This window comes from Trematomus bernacchii, unplaced genomic scaffold (genome assembly GCF_902827165.1).
Source record: "Trematomus bernacchii unplaced genomic scaffold, fTreBer1.1, whole genome shotgun sequence".
Taxonomy (NCBI): domain Eukaryota; kingdom Metazoa; phylum Chordata; class Actinopteri; order Perciformes; family Nototheniidae; genus Trematomus; species Trematomus bernacchii.
In genome coordinates this window covers 1,113,220-1,134,724 of record NW_022987370.1, presented here as the reverse complement: position 1 = coordinate 1,134,724, position 21,505 = coordinate 1,113,220, and the positions used below count along the sequence as shown (strand labels likewise).

Genomic DNA, 21,505 nt, shown 5'->3' with positions numbered 1-21,505 from the left:
TTCAAACCGGAGGACCAATCAGAAGCGAGTATCGCGTATGATTGACGTTTGACAACTTTCTTTTCGCGGCTAAGTCCCGCCTCTCTGAAGTAAATGCCGCGTCGTGATTGGTGCGATTTTCCTGGAAGCCACATCCGCCTGTATGAGCACGCTGATTGGCTGACACATGAATTCAGCTTCATTTTATCAATCAGGACCGTAAAACGTGATGGAAATCCACATTAAAACAGTGTAAAAATAGGGATTGGATTAGTTATTTTCACAAACCATGAAACCCACAGCTATATTCTTAAACAATTTATTATTAACAGATCCACAATCGCAAAAGCTCAAGCTCCCAAATGACAGGACAGTTTGGTTTGTTGACTTCACCCTCTTGTAATAACAAGCTGTCAAAACGGTTTTTCCTATACAGTGCTCTAGCGACCTCTAGTGGATCCAACCTAAAAAAGGAATAGGAACAAACTAAACACAAACAAAACAGTGCACGGGATTGTGTACGACTCTTCCATTGTGCCGGGTTTTGGTCAAGGGGCATGTCCATGTGTACAGATGATGTCTAAATACTAACCAAAAGGAGTGACAGGAGGAACGGTCATTGCATTCTTTACAAAGTATATCAGATTTCAATCCTCGTCACGCTGTACCCCTTTTTATTTAAACGGCCGTCATGCAGCAGAACCGTGAAATTATTCACACGTATGTTTGGAACAAATAAGTCCAGTTTTTTTATTATTGTTGTTTCTGTTAAAGTGGCGCTCCGACCTGAACATTGATAAATAAAACACTGACAAAATTGTAATCTTTTTTTTTTTGTTTTTCCTCGTAAAAAGGACAATTTGCTATCCTTTACGACACTGTGAAGAGAAAGCAATAACCCAATTTAAATCATCATCATTCCACACAATTAGATTTTCCTTGACCAATGTCCTTATGCAATCGAATGTTTGTTTGTTTTTCCTCCTTAAAAAAAATCCAACTCATCCCGGGAAGAGCGTGTTGGCTGGCGTCAGCGTTCTCTCCCCGTCGCCCGAGGGTCCTCAGGAATAACTGGATGTTTTGCTACCAACATCGTCCTCCTGCGATCCCATACTCTGAGAAAACAAACCGGAGTCACATGTTAGAAACCAGAAGACACCTGGGAGAACTGGTTCCTGAACAACGGCTCATATTTCTGTTAGTTTTGGGACATCTGTGGGTAGCTTTGCTGAGAAAACCCACTGCTGATCCTTGAATATTGAACATAAGACCTCCTTGGAAGTCCTGAAACACTTTATTATTAACATTTATTCATAGTTTTTGTATTATGCATGTGGCAGCGGCAATGCTTTTGTACTTTAAACTCCAACTTGCTCAAATGCTCATGTTTTGTACACCTGTTGTAATGTTTGAACTCCAGCTACCCTTGCATCACATTCCTCTGACATCGTGTACCTACATTTTTGTTTTTTAACTTAATTATACCACATACAAAAGTATCTTTGCTTCTCACATACTAAATCTAGTAAACCTAGCACTTATTCACAAGGTACAGACCACAACATTAACAAGGAAGGATTTGTTAAAGGGACTTGCACTGAAGGTAGGAGGATCAATATTGATCCTCCTACCTTCAGTGCAAGTTATCAAATGACATTGTTTTAGTGAGAGTGGCAGACTTTTGGAGACATTAGCCGTAGAGATGTTGGCCTTTTCTCCGATATAATACAAAACTAGATGACCTGTGGTGCTGAAAGTGCCAAAAAAACAACATTTAGAAACCTCAATAGTAAAGTCTCTTTGCAGAAATCATGAGCCAATTACTTAATTCATTTTACCGTGTCATAAGCAAAAGGAAGTGCAATTTAGTCCCATTATGTTGGAGAAAAGGTATATATATATATATATATATATATATATATATATATATATATATATATATATATATATATATATATATATATATATATATATATATATATATATATATATATATATTTTGGGACCGATCGCCGATCTGATCGAGTGGGCGGGGCCTATGGGGATCTTCCATTTAAAGTGATGTTTAAAACTCAGTTAATGGGGCTCATTCACTGGCGCTTCCACAAACAACAACCAACATCATTATTACATTTAAATGAAGGATAATTTGGATAATAACACGGGAGAAATGAGCAGAATCTCTCTCATGCAGCTCACTGATCCAGCAATGAGTGACCCGACAGCGAAGAATAAATATATTTATAACTAGTTTAGCTTGTTCCAGAGGTTGATAAAATAGCTAAGTGTGTAAGGTCTAACTCTTAGTGTGTGTTTTGCTCCGCTCACCGGTCCGTGTGAGCGGTATGCAACGTGTGCTTCACACACGTTGCATACCGCTATTTTACTGTCTTTTTCGGACACCTTAAAATACTGCCAGACCGGTGAAGCCATTTTGGCGAGCTTGTTTTGCCGCGCACAGAGAAAAGTGTCATATATTTTACGTCATGTGATCGGCTCTTAAGATCGAAGCATCCCCAATATATATATATCTTTATGCCAAAACTATGAAGATGCATAGAAACATCACGACAGGAAAGATATGCATGTTCTGGTTTAAGGAATACTGTCCCTTTAAGATTCCAGAAAGCAATATATACACATTAGGAAAATACATCCAAATAAGCATCAACATTTGATTTGCCTCACCTTCTGCACAAATTGTGGGTTTACTGTGATTTCTTGATCCATAGACTTTAGTTTCTCATCCAGCTCTATACATTTCAACATCTGCAAGGACACACAGGAGGACACAGCTTTAGTTTCAAAGTCAGGATTCATTCAGAACTTGGACTTCATGCGATCAAAAAGAAAACCTCCTCACCTCTTGGTCAATTTTGTGGAGCATTGCTGGGTTGTTGTATTTCTCGGGGTTGTCGTGGAAGCAGACCATGCCGTCCTTTTGGTTAATGCTAGCGTAGATCTCACCGTCTTCAATCTAAAACGGAGGAAGGAGAGGAACAATTTAACACAGAATGTCAAGTGCAGATCAGGAGTAAGCTGCTGTTTGCTAAATAAAATAAAATAAATAAAATAAATAAAATAAATAAAATAAATAAAATAAATAAAATAAATAAAATAAATAAAATAAATAAAATAAATAAAATAAATAAATTAAAATAAATAAAATAAATAAAATAAATAAATAAATAAAATAAATAAAATAAATAAAATAAATAAAATAAATAAAATAAATAAAATAAATAAAATAAATAAAATAAATAAAATAAATAAAAATAAATAAAATTAAATAAATAAATAAAATAATTAAATGAGATGTAGGACAGGCTCTCCATGCTTCAGTTATCCTGATGTGCTCACCATGTGTAAGACGTATTTCTCCGCCTCCAGAGGGCCGGACAGCTGAACTCTGCTCGCCATGTCTTGCAAAGACAGCGTCAGAAAGGTCTGCAGGAGGGGCACAAAACACAAAGTGAAAAGAGGTTAAAATGAATCAGTGAATGTATTTATAAAGCAATGTTACAACATGCTTTTTAGGGAGAAAGAAAATGCAGATAAAGAAAGAAATAACATTAGATAAGACTGAACCTACGGGTGTAAAGTTACTTCGCTGTATCTTTGGATTTGGATGATGCAATCCATCTGTCTGTATCAAAAGCAGCATTCAAATCCAGGATATTAAGGTTATAAAAACACTCAAATACGTCTCCTCTCATGTCATGATGAAGACATATAGTGTATATATTAAAGTGGACCTATCATGCTATATTATAATAATATAGTGTAGGACCATAAGGCATATTTATACTTTTTTTTTTTCAAAATACCAAACAGATCATGCATTTTAGCCATGCCTCATTTCGCTCAATTTGTTTTTGCAAGGGCTGATTCTGTGAGCAACAGCACCATCTACAGGCCTGGCATATGTACTACAGCGTCTCCAGCGCTTTCGAACGGCAATGGCCGTGGCTGTCTCCTCCTGATTGGTGGAGTTGGCCCAATAGCCGTAGCGCCACCGTTCTGACGTCAGGACAGTGTTCAAATCTGGATCAGTTTTTATCAGATCCGTTGCAGCCCCTTTTTTAGAGATTTGGGTATGGAGGAAAATAGAGAGGGTTGTGTTTTCTGACACTTGGTGAGTTCCCTGGAACACCGGGGACACATATTCATGTAGAAAAGACGTACAAAAGTGCATTTTGCATGATAGGTCCCCTTTAAATAATGTAACCCAGCTCAAGCTGAGAATGAAACTGATGAGTTTCAATTAGCTTTACAAACTGACTTTAGGAGGTCTCGGTTAAGTTACACATTTCCAAATGTCTCCTATGAGATTTACCTCAGCACATACGTTAAACTAAGAGGCTTCAGAACTTGACTAAACTCAGTATAAGCACTGTTTGATTTGAATACACCAAGACACTTTACTTTGCTTAACTCTACACCACCAAGGTCCTTCTCTGATCTGTTTACAAAGCATATTTCTCAGACTAAATTGAATTCAAATTGAATCCAAAAGCTCAAATAAAAACTAGTACAGTTCGTAGCGTCGCCCCGTGAAGAAGCAAAGAGAAGACAAACTACGCTCTTATTTCCTTGGATCACATTAACGTGGATAATGTATAACCTTGGTTAGCCTCTGGATGTTCTTCTTGTAGAGAGAGGAGAGGCACTGCTTCACCAGCCCCGTGTTGCTGTCTCGTGTGAATTGCTCGCTGTGTTTGTTGACGACGCCGCGCAGCTCCGCCGGGTTGTTGGTGGTGTAAACCTGAGCTAACTCGTGGTATGCATTGCTCAGCGGCTAAAGGGAGAGGACACAGAGAGAAAAACGAATTACTTCATGGCACAACACCAGAGGTACATTTACTCCACTACTTATTTATCTGACGACTTTTTACTTTGACTTCTTACATTTTGAACACAAATACCTGTACTTTCTACTTCTTACATGTTGAACACAAATACCTGAACTTTCTACTTCTTACATGTTGAACACAAATACCTGTACTTTCTACTTCTTACATGTTGAACACAAATACCTGTACTTTCTACTTTTTACATGTTGAACACAAATACCTGTACTTTCTACTTCTTACATGTTGAACACAAATACCTGTACTTTCTACTTCTTACATGTTGAACACAAATACCTGTACTTTCTACTTCTTACATGTTGAACACAAATACCTGTACTTTCTACTTCTTACATTTTGAACACAAATACCTGTACTTTCTACTTCTTACATGTTGAACACAAATACCTGTACTTTCTACTTCTTACATGTTGAACACAAATACCTGTACTTTCTACTTCTTACATGTTGAACACAAATACCTGTACTTTCTACTTCTTACATGTTGAACACAAATACCTGTACTTTCTACTTCTCACATTTCCCAAACAGGCTGGTTACTTTAGTTTGAATGTGTGTTTGGTGGCGTGATCATTATTATTTAGAGTCATTGCGTGCCTATTGATTTGAACACGATCCGTGTATCCATCATTTCCTGGTCTTCTCTAAAGAAGAGGGACCAATGAAAACGTTGTCAATAAATACATGGATCCTGAGATTGAAGCTCAAGCCGGGGACGAGTGATTATCAAAAATGTTAAGTATTGAGAAAAAGTCAGAATTCTGAGAAAAAGTCAGAATTTTGAGATTTTCTGAAAAAAGCCAACATTGAGAAAAAAACTCAGTATATTGTACATGACAGGATGTAGGATTACCTACAAGACCCGAGGCCTGTACTACGAAGCTGGTTCAACCTAACCTGGATATGTTTGAGTTAGCCGGTTGGCCCAATCCAAAACATACGCGCTCTGGCTAAACCGTACTACGACGCTGGTTATCAAGTGGATCGCTCAAGCCAGCCGTGTCCTATCTAGTTAGGTGCACGTTCACATGAAAGGGGTGGTATTTGGAGCATTCGACCAATCTCAAACATGGACAAGCGTACTGACAGCGCAGCGTCATACTTCCTGAATGAAAAGTGAACTTTAATATTAGTCAAATATGAAGAAGTTAAACTTTAAACATCCATGTCTTAAACACTTTATCCAGGATAAAAGCCACATAGCTGCACCTGCAAGGTGAATACAGCTGGTAAAAGAAAAAGTGTTTGAATGCGTACATTAACAGGTTTATGAAATCACTGCCCCGTCCAAGACACGAGTGGATCTGACTTTAATTACATTTGACTCGAGTGTTTCGTCAACTTAATGTGTTGCTTAAAATAATACTTCTGCATACAGTATGTGACACTGTGAGTGTTGCACGGCCAGATACGGCTCAGCTGACTCAGATAAGGAAATATATGATACATTATGATGTGATATGATATGAATGATAATGGGACACATCGACGTCTGCACTCACAGTGCCGCGGACTGTACTTAATGTTACTCTGATCCGGTTACTTATGTCGTGGCAGATATTTAAGTAAGCTTTCTTAACGCTAATGTTATAATAGTCAGATTGCTCTGAAGATGGGAGGGGATATTCTATTAATTTTCACGTTCACACAGTCAGTTGATTTTGGCCGGCCGTCTTTCCTGCAACGGCAGTTTTTCTGTATTTCCTCTATCCTGTAATATGAATTGATCGGAGCTCTGATTGGTCAGCAGGCAGTGCTTTCACTGAGTTGATCTCTTAGCCTGCCACCTAACCTGCTCCGGAGCAGGTTTGCCGCTCAGCATAAGTTACCATGGAAATCTAGCCTGCTAAAAAGAGAACCAGCGTCGTAGGACCGGAAAGCCCGAGATTTCCCTGAATTTAGCCGGCTAAGCGAAAATCCAGCTTCGTAGTACAGGCCTCCGGTATTCCTCCATCTTGTGACTGTGCAACTCCCTCTCTTGGATATCAGCATGTGAAGGACACTGTTCAGGAACTAGTTAGCTAGGGATTATCTCGCGCGCGATTGTGACGATTCTCTCCGACCAATCAGCAGCCGAGAGCGTTGACGTCACAAACTCAGCCCGGTTGTCTCGGCCCTAGCCCCACGATTTTATGAGGCCAGAAAAACTGTGAATTAGGACCCGCCGGCCGGTACTAGGCCAAGTGGAAACGCAACCACAAACGGGCCGCTGACGTCACAGCCCTCTTAAACCAGGCTGCGCGCTGTAGTGGAAACGCGCCATATGTGATGTCTACTTATTGAGAGGATCATAAATACATGGATCCTGAGATTGAAGCTCAAGCCGGTGAAAAGTGATATTTTTCCAACACTACTGATTCCCTCCCAGCTGTTAGTCCTCACCTTGATGAACCTCCCCACGATCTGAGAGGTGTATTTGGGCAGTGGCTGCACTTTGCCGTGGAGAATGAGCGACACCAGGATGTATTTCTTATAGGCTTCCAACATGATGTGGCTCACTGCCATGGCTGGAGTGGTTATTGCCTGAGAAAGTGGGAAAACACGTGATTATCTACCTGTACACAAGAGAAAATGTTGATTATATTACACAATCAGGGCTTAAATAAGTACATGAGACATATTCCAAGTACATTTTGAGTGTTTTAGGGGTGTGTGAGTACCTGTTCATAAAAATACAGTGCTCTTTCAAAGTTTTTGAGGCCCGTGTAGATCATGCCACCGTAGTAGTAGTAACATAAAAAGTGCTTTGCGTCGTACGCTCCGTTCTCCTTACAGATGTCCATCATGTCCAACTCCAAGAAGGGCAGCGCGGGCTTGAAGCACTTCGCTAACAAGCACAGCTGTGAGGAGACGGGAGTAAAGAGAGGACGATGTTTAGGAGTCAGACTGGAGAGAGACTGGGCTGGGAATAAGACTGGGGTTCAAGACGGCTTAGTAGGAACAAATATGAAATGGAAACGAGTCAAGATAACTAGGATAACGTCGATGTACAGCAGGGGTGTCAAACTCAATTTCATCACGGGCCACATCAGCATTATGGTTGCACTCAAAGGGCCGGTTGTAACTTTAAGACTATATCATTAATTAATATAACTTCATAATTAACTACGTCTGAAAGCAGAAGTCTAGAGCAAATAATTGCAAGTCTCTTCAGTAAGAATGTCACAATATGATTTTAAAAGAAAAGCCACATTCTGGAAAAACATTGATTGTGACGTTTTGAAAAAGAGAAGTGACATTTTGAAAAAAAAATCTATTTATGAGAAAAAGGCTAATTCTAAGAAAAAAGGCATATTTGGACAAAAAAAGTCAAATTCTGAGAAAAAGTCATATTTGAGATGCATTGTGGGACATGTAGTTTATGGGCAACGTGCTTCTGTAAATCATCATGTAACCGTATAATAAACATATTAGATTCTTTGCAAGCTCTTGTGGGGCCACATAACATGAAGTCTCGGGCCGGATTTGGCCCCCGGGCCTTGAGTTTGACACCCCTGATGTAGATCATAAACGGTAGCAAAATGAAATGCAAAATGAAATGTTAAATGCACAAATTGTTTTTGGGATTGTGTAATTATACAACTAAACAAATTACATAACATAGGGTTAGTCATTGTTAGACCTTTAATGCATAAATGTTACATATGAAGTCTTTAAATCAGAATTAGGACACTGTTTTAATTCCAGTTGCTCCATTTTAATATGAAATAAATAAAATATATTTACAAAATTGAAAATATTAATTTAAACATAAGAAGTTTAAGTAAAGATGTCCAATAAAAAATAAATAATCTAAAAATATTTGTAAAAAAAACAGAATAATAATTTTTCAATACATTTTTTAAATATGTATATTAACATAAGAAGATTGTCAATACAAATAAATAAATACAAATATAGTAGAAAACTGCTAAATCCTAAACACATTAAGGACCCCAGCATGGCAGAGACTCACCTGACACAGGTCTGCATGAACTGAGGTAAGTTGGTTTGTGTTCATCTGCATTTTGTCTATTGCCTGTTTTAGGACGACAACACCCCTCAATGGCTGTCAGAGGAAGAGGAGGAAAACACCAGTTAGTGATTCAGCAGAGACGTCCAAACACAATGAAGACAGTCCGGGCCTGCCCCCCCGATTTAAGATGAATGAAATATTTGGATTGAGAAGAAAAAGGAAAACATGGAACTATTGGAAGGGGAAACTCAGCCGTGTAAAAGCAGGTGGATAACTCATTTGGGACGAATGTGGAAAATTAAATTAAAATGTCATGTTTTTTTATTCTCCCAGGGGAAATTACTTTTGCATGTACAACATTCAAAATATTCACCAAAGCAGAAGAGCTGGTATGGTGTCCTTTAAAAGATAATGAGTGTTATGGCGCATTTCCACTGCAGCGCGTAGCGCTGTTTAAGCGTGCCGTGCCAAAGCCGGTTCGTTTTTTGCTGCGTTTCCACTAGGGCTAGTTCCGGCTAACGGGTACTTTTTCACAGTTTTTCTGGCCCTCCAAAATCGTGGTTCTTTCCGGGCCAACAACCGGGCTGAATATGCTGAACTAGTGACGGCAAGGGGGCTACAACTACAACAAGATGAACATATTTGACCGTGATTTAATTGTAATACACGTTTCAAAATGATGCTGAAGTAACAACATACTGATACCGGTTAGTAAAAACCATGAATTAATGCTTTGACAAGTCTGCAGACAGACGGCAGGCGAAGAACCTTTTAAAATGCGTGTTTTCTGAATGGAGATCGGCTAAGCTAACGCAGTATATGCTCCGACCGTCCACACTCACAACAACGGCCTACAGACATAAATAAACCAGCGCCTGTATTCGCCATGACACAGACAGTCTGTGGTTTGTACTTGTTTAACTTTTGTCTAGTTTCTGAACATATATGAGGAGCTGTGAGCTCTGAGGGCTAACAGCTAACGGCTGTGTTGGTTTTGTGGTTCGCATTGAAGATGACGTCACGGCTCCGCCTACACTGCGTTACTATAGTTACGGCCCCAGCTACTAAACTGTAATGGAAACGCAGCATAAAGTGAGCCTGGCCTACCAAGGCCTAACTATACCGTACTAAGCCGTGCTACGCCCTGCAGTGGAAATGCGCCATTAGAGCCACTTAAGCACTTATTTATGTCCAAGAAAAATGTTTAAATGACAGGTTAGGCAGCTGTTTATATGAACACTTCTATCATTGTAAATATGTATATAGGTGGACTGTGCTAAGGTTATGTGACCGTTTGCTATTCTTCTGGTGTCGTAATAGAGACTTTTAAAACTATGTTAAGCTAGTAAGATGCTGGAGATCTAAACATTTGGATCCCAACAAGATGATGACCTTGTAATCGTGGTTTAGTTATTTAATGCTAATTTATAGCATACAGTATTGAATTAGCAAGTGCATGGTGGACCGAGTGAGATATCATTTGGATGAAATAACCTGCCATGACGCTGTTAGACACTTCAAATAAACCCTCATTTAAGTTTGACCTGCCTCCCGTGAGTACAATGCGACTTGACTAAAGCGTTGGATTTGTTGGGCATTAGAGCTAAGACACCATGCAGACTAATTGGACTAGGAACCTTGTGCATTGGATAAACAGCCACTATAATGGGCTTTTAAAAACAGAGACACGTGGCAGCAACGAGTAACGATTATGGAAAGCTAAATCATTAAAGAATATACCAAAAACCAACACTCTTGTTCTCACCTGTTTCCGCTCTACGAGGGCGTTTGTCAACTGGTGGCAGAGACCAGCAACTGTGAGGGGAAACAGAGAAAAGAAAGGTGTTCAATTATCGAGTTACTTTAGTTTTTTTGAGGTGAGTGAAGTGTCAAGCACTGCTCACATATTTCTGGTAAAACACATTCTTTTTTCCTCATGCTCAAAAAGGATCAAGGAAAATAACTTTGCAATACATTTGTAATATTTGCTCACCGGTCCGTCACAGCGGGCGGAACTGCAGGATTTCTGCTTCACACACACGTTGCATACCGCTATTTTATTGTCTTTTTCGGACACCTTAAAATACTGCCAGACTGGAAGCCATTTTGGCGAGCTTGTTTTGCCGCACACAGAGAAAAGTGTCATGTATTTTACGTCATGTGATCATCTCTCAAGATCGGCATTTATAGAGAGCACCGATCGATCGGAGCATCCCTACCTGTAATCCAACATTATGTATCCACCATAAAAGTATATGTCTATACAATGAATCTTTAGGCTGCACTATATGTAATTGTAGGCCCAGTTTATACGCAGAGCTCATCAGCGAACACATGAAAGTGTTCCAGATGTTGCACCTTTGAGCAGAGTGCACTGTGAGCAACATATCACTGTTCAGTGTAGAGATCTGCACAGAAAACACCGGCATGCTTCTTAATTATTAAGGAGAGGTAAGGTTAGTCTGTACTCACAAGTGTCTGTTGCATATCTAATGTGCTCTCCATTGCAGGTACTGATGAAGAGCTGGACTTGGGAGAACAGCGTCTCAAAGTCAGGGATGTTTGGCATGGAGAACTTCACAAATCTGGATCAAAAGAGAAGGAGGTGAGACATAGACACGTTCAATGAACCAAGGAGACTTTAACGCAGGCCTCACAGCTTCACTGCTAATGACAACACATTCGGGATGAGAAGGACAAATTGAACGGTTTGGTTGTCAGATCATTTCCAGTTGCTAAGAGTCAAATGATATCATTCTTCACTTGAGTTTTAAATCTTTATGATGCAGAAGGGACCGGTATAACATTTATGGTGTCATTAAGTAAAACCTAAATACTTTATTTTGTGTGTTCCCCTATGTGCAATCATATATCTAGGCTCATTTGTTTACTCTTTAATGCAGAAGTGGCCTTTTTTGATTCACTAAATGACAGGAAATGGTCGCTTTCTTTTTGACAAAGTTATCTCAGGCCTACAATGTGTCTTTTTCAGCTGCTTCCTGTCAACACAAGGTTTGCTATTCTATAAGCAACACGCAGCCCATTATAATATTAAGAATTAGGAAATAGCACCCTTTATTCAAGATGTAATTACTTGATATTTTATTGGTTTTGTGTAAAATGTTAATGAAGTTTTGTTTTCATTAACTCCTCCACATCTACCCTATTCATCACATATTCTATTCCATTCTATATGACCTTCAACAGACACAACAATTGTTTCTCAAAGTGTGGGCGCCCCCTAGTGGTCCATGAGTATATTGGTAACATTTCACATTTGAAATACATTATTATATTTATACAGTTATTTCGCACTCTCGCGGGAATATCTCCGCAATGGAGCGAGCTTGCACGAAATAGCCCAGCGCAACACCTTCGTCACACATATTGCCACTTGTTTGTACCATTTTCAGGCGATTTGTAATCTGTTCTAGAAAAACGATGTGTTTTTTTTTAGGATATCAAGAAGCGTATAAAACAAACAATGGATGTCTTTTATGAACATTTATCCATGCTGAAAGTAGATTTAGGAGTGAGATAGAGATTATTATCTAATATATGCATCCAATGAAGCATTGCATGGAGTCTGTTGATGATCAGAGGCTGTTGTTGGGGCTGCAAAAAGCAACATTTATTTTTGTTTTGTAGGCAGACCATGCAGGCCATTTTTACAAAAAAAGCCCAGACGAGCCTAACATGTGAAAATATGGCTTAGACCTCAGAGAGTTAAACTCTGTATTTGTATTGTTGATTTAATGTGTGAACGAGGCGATATAGAGAGGTCACGTTAAGCTGTTGTTATTATTAGGCTGTAATTTGTTATATACTGTTGCAGTGGTAAGCAGGCCTATTGTTTTGGATATTTGGAGAGTTAAGTGGTCCGCGAGTGTTTTTGTATTGGTTAAGTGGTCCTTGGTATGAAAAAGTTTGAGAAACACTGGTGTTTCAATCACAAGAAGTGGCAGACACACAAAAAAGCCACCAGAAGACTTCACAAGACTCTGGAGAAAAGCTCTTAACACTGACGGTGTCAATCCTGGACAGAATTAGGATGAAGGAGGCTACTTACAGCACAGCCAGCACGCCCAGGGAGTGCTCCTGGATGTCCAGAGCCCCCAGAACCGTGTCCAGGTGGGACAGGTTTTTGGCCAGCAGCTCCCCGCTCTTGTTGATCAACTCGCAGAGCTGAGTCATCTGGCCTGGAGGTGAAAGGGCAGGAAAACATGGGGAAATTAAAACGCTTTGGAAACATTTTAGATGCCATTTCGATCTTTGGAAGCACACATATCTCATATACAAAACAGTTTGCATCATAATGCTAGATGCAGATCAACATTTGAGAATTTTTAGGCACCTTGTCTTGTAATTAATTGACCACTAGGATGTTATTCTGGGATTTATTGTCATATCTTATTACATGCTGTGGCAGCCAAGATAAGACATACTTTATTGATCCCAACTTGTGAAATGTTTTGGTCACAGCAGCATGTAAACAAGGCATTGCACATAATGTAAAAGGTAAGAAAATAGTAGAAATAAACAAACACACAAATAGACACAGACCAAAGTAGATAATAAAACAGAACTAAGAATTAAAATATATAAATATTGACAGTTAGATATAAATCTGTCAGAGGGGAACAAGATTAAACTGAACTGTACACTAGATACGGATTCATAACTTCCACACTTTCACAGTTATTGTAAATAATGAGGTTAAATTAATAAATCCACCAAGACACTTCATTTCCTCATTGTTTTAATGGTGGGATTTGTGGTAAAATTGCTATTTAACCGTCTTCTTCCATCAATAGGCTATTCTTTGCAAATATATTAAACAAACTGACTACAAATATATGTACACGAATCCAGCTGTGGCTTTGTATTTCAATACAAATCCGGTCAAGGCCTTGAATCAAGAAGCAAAGCAAGCGCGATTGACAGGTGCCTTTGAACCAATAGAATTCGCGTATTCCCTCCAACAGCCAATCACGTGAGGCGAGGGCGGGACTACCGGTAGGCAGTGCTCAGATATTATTTCTTTAGCTGAAAAAGTAGGATTTAAGATATTTAGTTTGATAAACGACCAAGTCGCGGGTGACATAACGCTCCTGAGTACGAATGCAGCTTCTGGTGATACTTTACAGTACTCTAACACTCAGAAAAAGTCATTTTTAACGGTGTGTTTACATGATATGGCAAAAAGATAAAGCTATCGGCAAGGCATTGGATAGCCTATGCTAAGCTAACTACCTAATACATCCCATTAAAATTAGTTTTAGCAAACGTACCTTGAGCGGAGAGCTGCCGCACATTGTTCACAAACTGCTCCAAGGCTGAAGCCATTATTTCCTGGGTCCAAAGTCGAGGTAATTTGCACTGTTTTTCATTCAAACGTCAGAAACAACTCCGTCCGGACTGAAGACAGGGGGCCGCCACTGAGGTCAAACTATCGCGATGATATATAAACAGAACAGGCTGCAACGAGATTTAGCAACAGAGCCTTTGATTCTTAAAGGGCCAGACACACGATTTGTCACTATTTTGATATTAGTTTATTTTTTTGTCTTGCACATGTAACTTATTGTGATTTTCTTAAAGGTTAAGGGACCTTCTTATTCCAGACTGCAGCGCCTAAAATATACAATTGCTGAAAACCATATTGTCTGTGATATTTCATTTGTTTTTTTTGTTGCAGATGAAATAAAGTCACAAATATGACAGGTCTCCCTCTGTAGAGTCTGCTTGATATTTACCATCAACTTTTCAATTTAAATGTTTTAACTGTATTGTATATTATTCTTAATATTCCTTGTATATTGTATTTATTATTGTATTCAATGCGACTGATGTCAAACTATCGCGATGATACAGAACAGACTGCAACGAGATTCACGAACCAAGCGTTGGATTCTTAAAGGGCCACACACATGATTTGCGGGAAATATTAAATCATGATAACTGACACTATTTTAATTTTGTATTTTGCTAATTGTAACTTATTGTAATAGTCTTACAGATTAAGGGACTTCATTTGCTTATTTTAGACTGCAGCACCAGTGCTTCCTTAAATGAGAAAAATACACAGGAACTGACGTATCATTTAGGTGGCGTATTGAACAAAGATGTTATAAGATGTAAGAGCTCCAGTCTCACTGGCATTGCATCGTTCACATATTCTAATCTACTGCACCCCGAAGTGTTGTTGTACTTAATACAACATGAAAATCACCTTTTCTGTCACTGTTGTTTTCTTGTTCTTGTCCCAACTCCTTGCAGGTTTGAAGCTCCTTTATTGTATAGGTAACTGTTGAAAATCAATATATTAGGAACAGAATACCTGCTAAATTAAGTATACAACATCAATAGCACACATATTCATTGGTGGATTAAGACTGTTATTTATTTACTCGTTCAATATAAAGGCATACTAGGTAACACCGTCATAAACTTGATTAAAATGTTGTTATCTTTACTAACTCTTACTGAGTATTTACACCATCATACATATAGCCCCCAATAGTATTACTGTGTTGTAGTGTTATACAATTGTGACAAATGCAAATGAGTCAATGAAGATGAGAAAAATGAAAAAACACACCTGCTGAAATATTGGAAATAAAACATTTAATGTGGTGAATTTTAAAATGTCATGTATATATGTCATGTGTAATCCAAATCTGTAACATAACTAAAGGTATTAAATACATACAAGTATTTACATAAATGTGTATGTACATAAAGTACACAATTTACCTCTGAACTGTAGTGGAGTAAAAGTACACAGTAGCATAACATTGAAATACTCAAGTAAAGTACAAGTATATGAACAGTGTACATGACATGTTACTTGTTAGACGCTTTTATCCAAAGCGACTTACATACTCAATACTGTGGACAATCCCCACAGGAGCAATTTGGGGTGAAGTGTCTCAGGGACACAACGACATGCTGACTGCAGTGGGGTTTGAACCTGTGCTCCCCTGATCCCAACACCAACGCACTAGCCCACTGCGCCACACGCCTGTACAGTACTTGAGTGAATGTACTTAGTTACTTTGCTCAACACCTAATATGTCACTAAGTTATTTAAGTTGCTGGTCCTCATTTTAAGCCATGGACGTGTACTTATTTGTCTTTATTTTTTATTCTATTATTACCAATATGTGTTTTTCTTCTCTATATTTAAAACAGCTAGCTTGTTCTTTATTATTGCCTTTCTTTTATGTACCTGCTACAATGCCACTTTTTGCTGTAACACTGTACATTTGGGACTAAAAGGGAGTTCTTCTTGTGATTCAGGCATGAGGTTGGTTGATACGGCGAATGAGCAACTCTCATGACTGTTCCGGGATCGGCCGGAAGAAGGAAGTGAAGTTGGAGACGCGTGGCAGAAAGTTCACAGAGAATCGGAAATTCGGATACATACAGAAATGGTAGCATTGGACTGTTATTTTGGCGGATTTGCATAAACTGTACATTGAGTGTTTCATCATGTCAACCAGCTCAGATGGTAGCCAAAGACACAATATGGAATGGATGATAGCCAAAGCTGCGAAGAAGAAAAGATCTTTGAGAGACAGAGATAGTTCAGTAAGAGCTCGAAGTTGGTCGGATTGGTCGGGTGAAGCAGACGAGGCTAAGCAAAACAAAAAATCAAGAGTCAGTCAAAATGACAGTCAAGCAATGTTGAATAAAGAAATAGAACACGAGTGGAAAGTGGTAATAGAATTCAATCAGGATGGTGGGCATTACCACCCGATTAAACTTACCAAAGCAATTGAAAAAGAGATTGGAAAAATTAAATTTGCTAAATTCATGAACAATAAGCGGGTATTGATACATGCCAATAACAAACAGCAGCAGGAAAAGATTCTGGGAATGAACTCACTGAATGGGGAGAAAATGAAGGCGCATGTTCCAGGAGCAATGGCGAAACTGAGAGGAGTAATCTCAGGAGTACCATTGGACATGTCAATGGAAGATGTGAAAAGTGAATTAAAAGGAGGCAAAATAGTGGAAGTCACAAGGCTTAAAAGCAAACGGGATGGTACACTCAAAGAAACATTATCAGTTCTCATTCAGTTTGAGAGAATCTTACCTAAGGCAGTACAAATGGGATATTTGAACTTCATGGTTAGGGAGTACATCCCCAAACCTCTCAGGTGCTATGCATGTCAACGAATGGGGCACACAGCGCAGCAGTGTAAAGGACAGCTAAGGTGTGCGAGATGCGGAGGAAAACATGAGTATGGAAAATGTGAAAAGGATGCAAAGGTTAAATGTTGTAACTGCGGAGGAGATCACAGTGCTGCGTTTGGAGGTTGTGAAGTGCAGAGAGAGGCCAGAGAGGTGCAGAGAGTTAAGATTACAAACAAAGTTTCATACGCAGAAGCAATAAAGAAAGTAAGGGGAACAGTAACAATCAATAAGAACCCTAGTGGAATGGAGCAGAGCATTACAATACAAAATGTCAGGAACACACCAAAAAGTAATCTTCAAATCCAACCCCACAGCGCCACCAAGAGTAAAGAGGATGATGATGTTCTAGGAGTGAAAAAGGTGAATTTTGTGGTATTTATATGCCATACTGTAAATGTTGCATTGCAGTTAAAAAAGAAAAGTGATAGAATCAAAGCCATTGTGGAGGCAGCTGGAAAATTCCTTGACATGAAAGATATTAAAGCAGATCAGATACATGCAATGCTAACTATAAATGGAGCTGGGGAAAATGAAAATCAGGATGAGGGTTAGATCCTTAATCATGGTGCTGCACATACTACAGTGGAACGCAAGAAGCCTCATAGCTAATGGTCAAGAATTCAAGAAATATATATATGATCTAGAGGTAGTCCCTGAGGTAATATGTGTGCAAGAAACCTGGTTACGACCTCAATTAGACTTTGTCATTCCAGGATTTAGCTGTATAAGGCATGATAGAGATAATAATCAAAATGGTGGAGGGTGTGCCACGTTTCTCAAAGATGGTGTGGCATATAGGGAGGTGCAATCTCCTGATGATATAGAGTGTATTATAGTGGAAATCTGCAACCCTAGGAAACAAGATAACATTAGGATAATCAATGTATACAACCCATGTAAAAATCTAACCACTGATATATTTAAAGAAATAGCAGGCAATAAACATAGGAAGGAAGTTTGGTGTGGTGATTTCAATGCACACAACAGTCTATGGGGCAGCAACCATACAGACAGTAACGGAAATATAGTGGAAGAAATGCTGGAGGAAAGAACACTAGTATGCCTTAATGATGGACATGGCACAAGAGTAGATGTACACAGGGGGAAAGTATCATGCCTGGATCTGACATTAGTGTCAAACTGTTTGGTTCATACATGCGAATGGTTTGTTTTGAATAAATCCACAGTAGGAAGTGACCATTATCCAGTGCTTACTAAAATGAATACTAATGTATATATACAGGAAGGAGGTGCAATAACCAGGTGGTGCTTTGCTAAAGCTGATTGGGGGAAATGTAGGATATGGTGTGAGGAGTCGGTACACCTGCTAACATCAGAGGGAAGCATAGAGGTCATTACAAGCCAAATAACGCAACATATTCTAAATGCAGCAGAGAACAGTATACCCAAAACAACAACCAAGGGTAGGAAGAAAGTGGTGCCATGGTGGAATGAGGAATGCAGCAGGGCTATTAAAGAGCGAAATAATGCATTTAGAGAATTAAAGAAAAACATGACACAAAATAATGTTATAGAGTTTCAAAGGAAAAGGGCAGCTGCTCGAAGGACAATCAAATACACACAAAAAAGAACATGGAGAGAATTTTGTTCTACCATTGGCAGAGGAGTAAAATTAGGTGATGTCTGGTCCATGTTTAAGCGGATGAGTGGGAAAAGGAAATCCATTAAAATTCCAGCTTTGGTTGATGGGGAGAGGCTGGCAGTGACAGATAAAGAGAAGGCAGACATGTTAGGAAGGACACTTGCAGCAGTACATAGCGGGGAACATCTCAGTGATATTCATAGGCAGCAAAAAACAGCAGTTACTAGCAGAGAATGAAAACGTGAAGGAGAAGAGACAGGATAATAGGTCAGCTCTTGATGTGGAATTTACAATGTCAGAACTCAAAATAGCCTTACAAGGTACAGGTTATACAGCCCCAGGACAAGACCAGCTATGTTATGCTATGTTTAGACAGTTGCCTATGGAAACTATGACAATGGTGCTGAGTCTTTTCAATAAAATCTGGAGAGAAGGAGATATGCCAAGTTTGTGGAAAACAGCAGTCGTGCTACCATTCAATAAGCCAGGGAAAGATACAGCTAACCCTAGTAACTACAGACCAATAGCTCTTACATCACACCTATGTAAATGGATGGAAAAGATCATTGTCCGTAGGCTCTCACATGTACTGGAGCAGAAAGGGCTGCTGAGTAGTTTTCAGAGCGGATTTCGTAAAGGGCGGTCCACAATAGATGCTTTAGTAAGAGTGAGTAATGATGTGGAAAAAACATTGAAAATGAAAGAGATAATGGCAATAGTGTACTTTGACATTGAAAAGGCGTATGACTGTATGTGGAGGGATGGGTTACTGATCAAATTGAGTAGAATGGGTATTGGAGGGAGAATGTACAATTGGGTAAGGGCCTTTTTAACAGACAGGACATTTAGAGTAAAGGTTGGAGCAGATATTTCCAACTATTTTGAAATAGAAAATGGTATCCCCCAAGGGAGTGCAGTCAGTCCAATATTATTTAACATCATGATCAATGATATATTTACATGTTTAGACACATGCATTCAATCGGCTCTATACGCAGATGATGGGGCTATTTGGATGAGGGGAAGAAATGCCCCATACGTAATGGAGAATATAGCTAGAGCGATTAAAAAAGTGGAGAGGTGGTCATATAACTGGGGATTCAAAATGTCAGAAAGCAAGTCATGCTACATGGTATTCACAAACAAACGCAAGATTGATGGCCAACAGCTAACACTATATGATCGTCCAATGACAAAGGTGAATGAGTTCAAATACCTAGGACTGTGGTTTGATAGCAAATATACATGGAAAATGCATATTAAACAAGTGGAAACAAAATGCAAAAAAGTATTAAATTTATTGCGAGCTGTAGCTGGATGCAACTGGGGCGCAGACAAACAAGCATTAATAGACATTTACAGATCAATTATGAGGTCCACAATAGATTATGGTTGTATAGTGTATGGAGCAGCAGCAAAAACATCGCTTTTAAAAATTGATAGAATACAATATAAAGCATTGCGGTTGTGTATTGGAGCGATAAAGTCATCCCCTATCAATGCAGTTCTGATAGAAGCAGGAGAGACACCTCTGGAGATCAGAAGAGAGAAACTTGCTCTGTCATACTGGGTCAGGCTACAAGGAAGTGGAGAAGGAAATATTTCAAACAGAATATTACAGGATTGCTGGGAATATGCAAAGTTCCAGGGACGTGGGTTTGGCTGGACGAGTAAGGAGAGAACGAGGGCATATGGAGTGGACAATATCACGTTTGCTAAAGCAACCCCATTTAGCCGTGTTCCCCCATGGCTTTTCCCAGAAGCTAACATATGTGAGTATTGTAGAAAGGAAAAAAGAGTGGCAAGTAAATGAAGTGGGAATTAAAACAAGTATGTATCTGAATGAAAAGTATTACAATTGCCTACAAATTTACACAGATGGTTCTAAGAACAAGGAAGAGTGTGTTGGAATTGGTATATACATCCCAGAATTTAAAATATCTATTGCAAAAAGAGCGTCTGATCAATTATCAGTGTACACAGCAGAAATGCTGGCAGTAATAATAGGATTACAGTGGGTTGAAGAGGTCAGACCAGATAGGGTGGTGATGTGCACAGATTCATTGTCCATATTACAAAGCATACAATCAACAACAACTGCCAGAGAAGACATTCTCATAGAACTGAATCATAGCCTGTTAAGACTGCACAGAGGCGGCATAGATCTGCAGTTCTGCTGGGTGCCCGCACATGAGGGGGTGAAAGGGAACGAGTGTGCTGATAAATTAGCAAAAAGTGCACTACAAAAGGAAATCACATTACCAGTTCAACTTGGAAAAGGAGAAGGAAAAGCAGTAATTAAGAAGAAAGGGATGGAGATCTGGCAGAAAAGGTGGGAGAAAGACCAGAAAGGCAAAGAATATCACAAAGTACAAAAGACAATTACAATTCATATTTATAAAGAAAGAAACAGAAGGGAGGAAATCACGATCGCTAGACTCAGAATAAATCACACAGCATTGAATGGTAGGCTGTATGTCATGGGGAAAAGTGACAGTGACAAGTGTGGGAACTGTGGAGTAAAAGAAGATGTAGAACATATCTTGATACATTGTGACATATATAAAGCGGAAAGAGAAAAACTAAAGGCTAAAGTTTTAGAGGCAGAGAGGGAATGGAGTGTGGTTGGTATTTTGGGAACAAAAGGAGAGGGAGTAAGAGATACCAGAAAGGCACTGTTTACATTCTTGAGTGAAACTGGGGTAGGAAAAAGAATTTAACATTAGGTCAAGAAAGAACATAGATTTTTATTTTTGTTTTATTTATTTCATGTTTTGTTTTTTGTTTTTTGTTGATTTATTTATTTATTTTGATTAGATCATAGGTTAAAGAGTTGGTATGATATGATGATTCATACTCATGTACAGTAGGTGGCGGTATGCACCTTTTAAGTTG

The 21,505-nt window shown here is 39.0% G+C and overlaps 1 protein-coding gene across 1 annotated transcript; it reads right to left on the bottom strand.

Annotated features, from left to right (window-relative positions):
- Positions 1-282: 282 nt before the first annotated feature.
- cops3 (COP9 signalosome subunit 3) lies at positions 283-14,267 on the bottom strand. The gene is made up of 12 exons (XM_034132917.1): positions 14,097-14,267; positions 12,875-13,004; positions 11,278-11,390; positions 10,571-10,620; positions 8,806-8,898; positions 7,511-7,690; positions 7,233-7,373; positions 4,604-4,777; positions 3,340-3,426; positions 2,843-2,956; positions 2,668-2,748; positions 283-1,094 (listed from the first exon to the last, which is right to left on the bottom strand). The coding sequence occupies exons 1-12, from the start codon at positions 14,149-14,151 to the stop codon at positions 1,041-1,043; spliced, it is 1,272 nt and encodes a 423-aa protein (XP_033988808.1). The 5' UTR covers positions 14,152-14,267; the 3' UTR covers positions 283-1,040.
- Between the last annotated feature and the right edge of the window lie 7,238 nt (positions 14,268-21,505).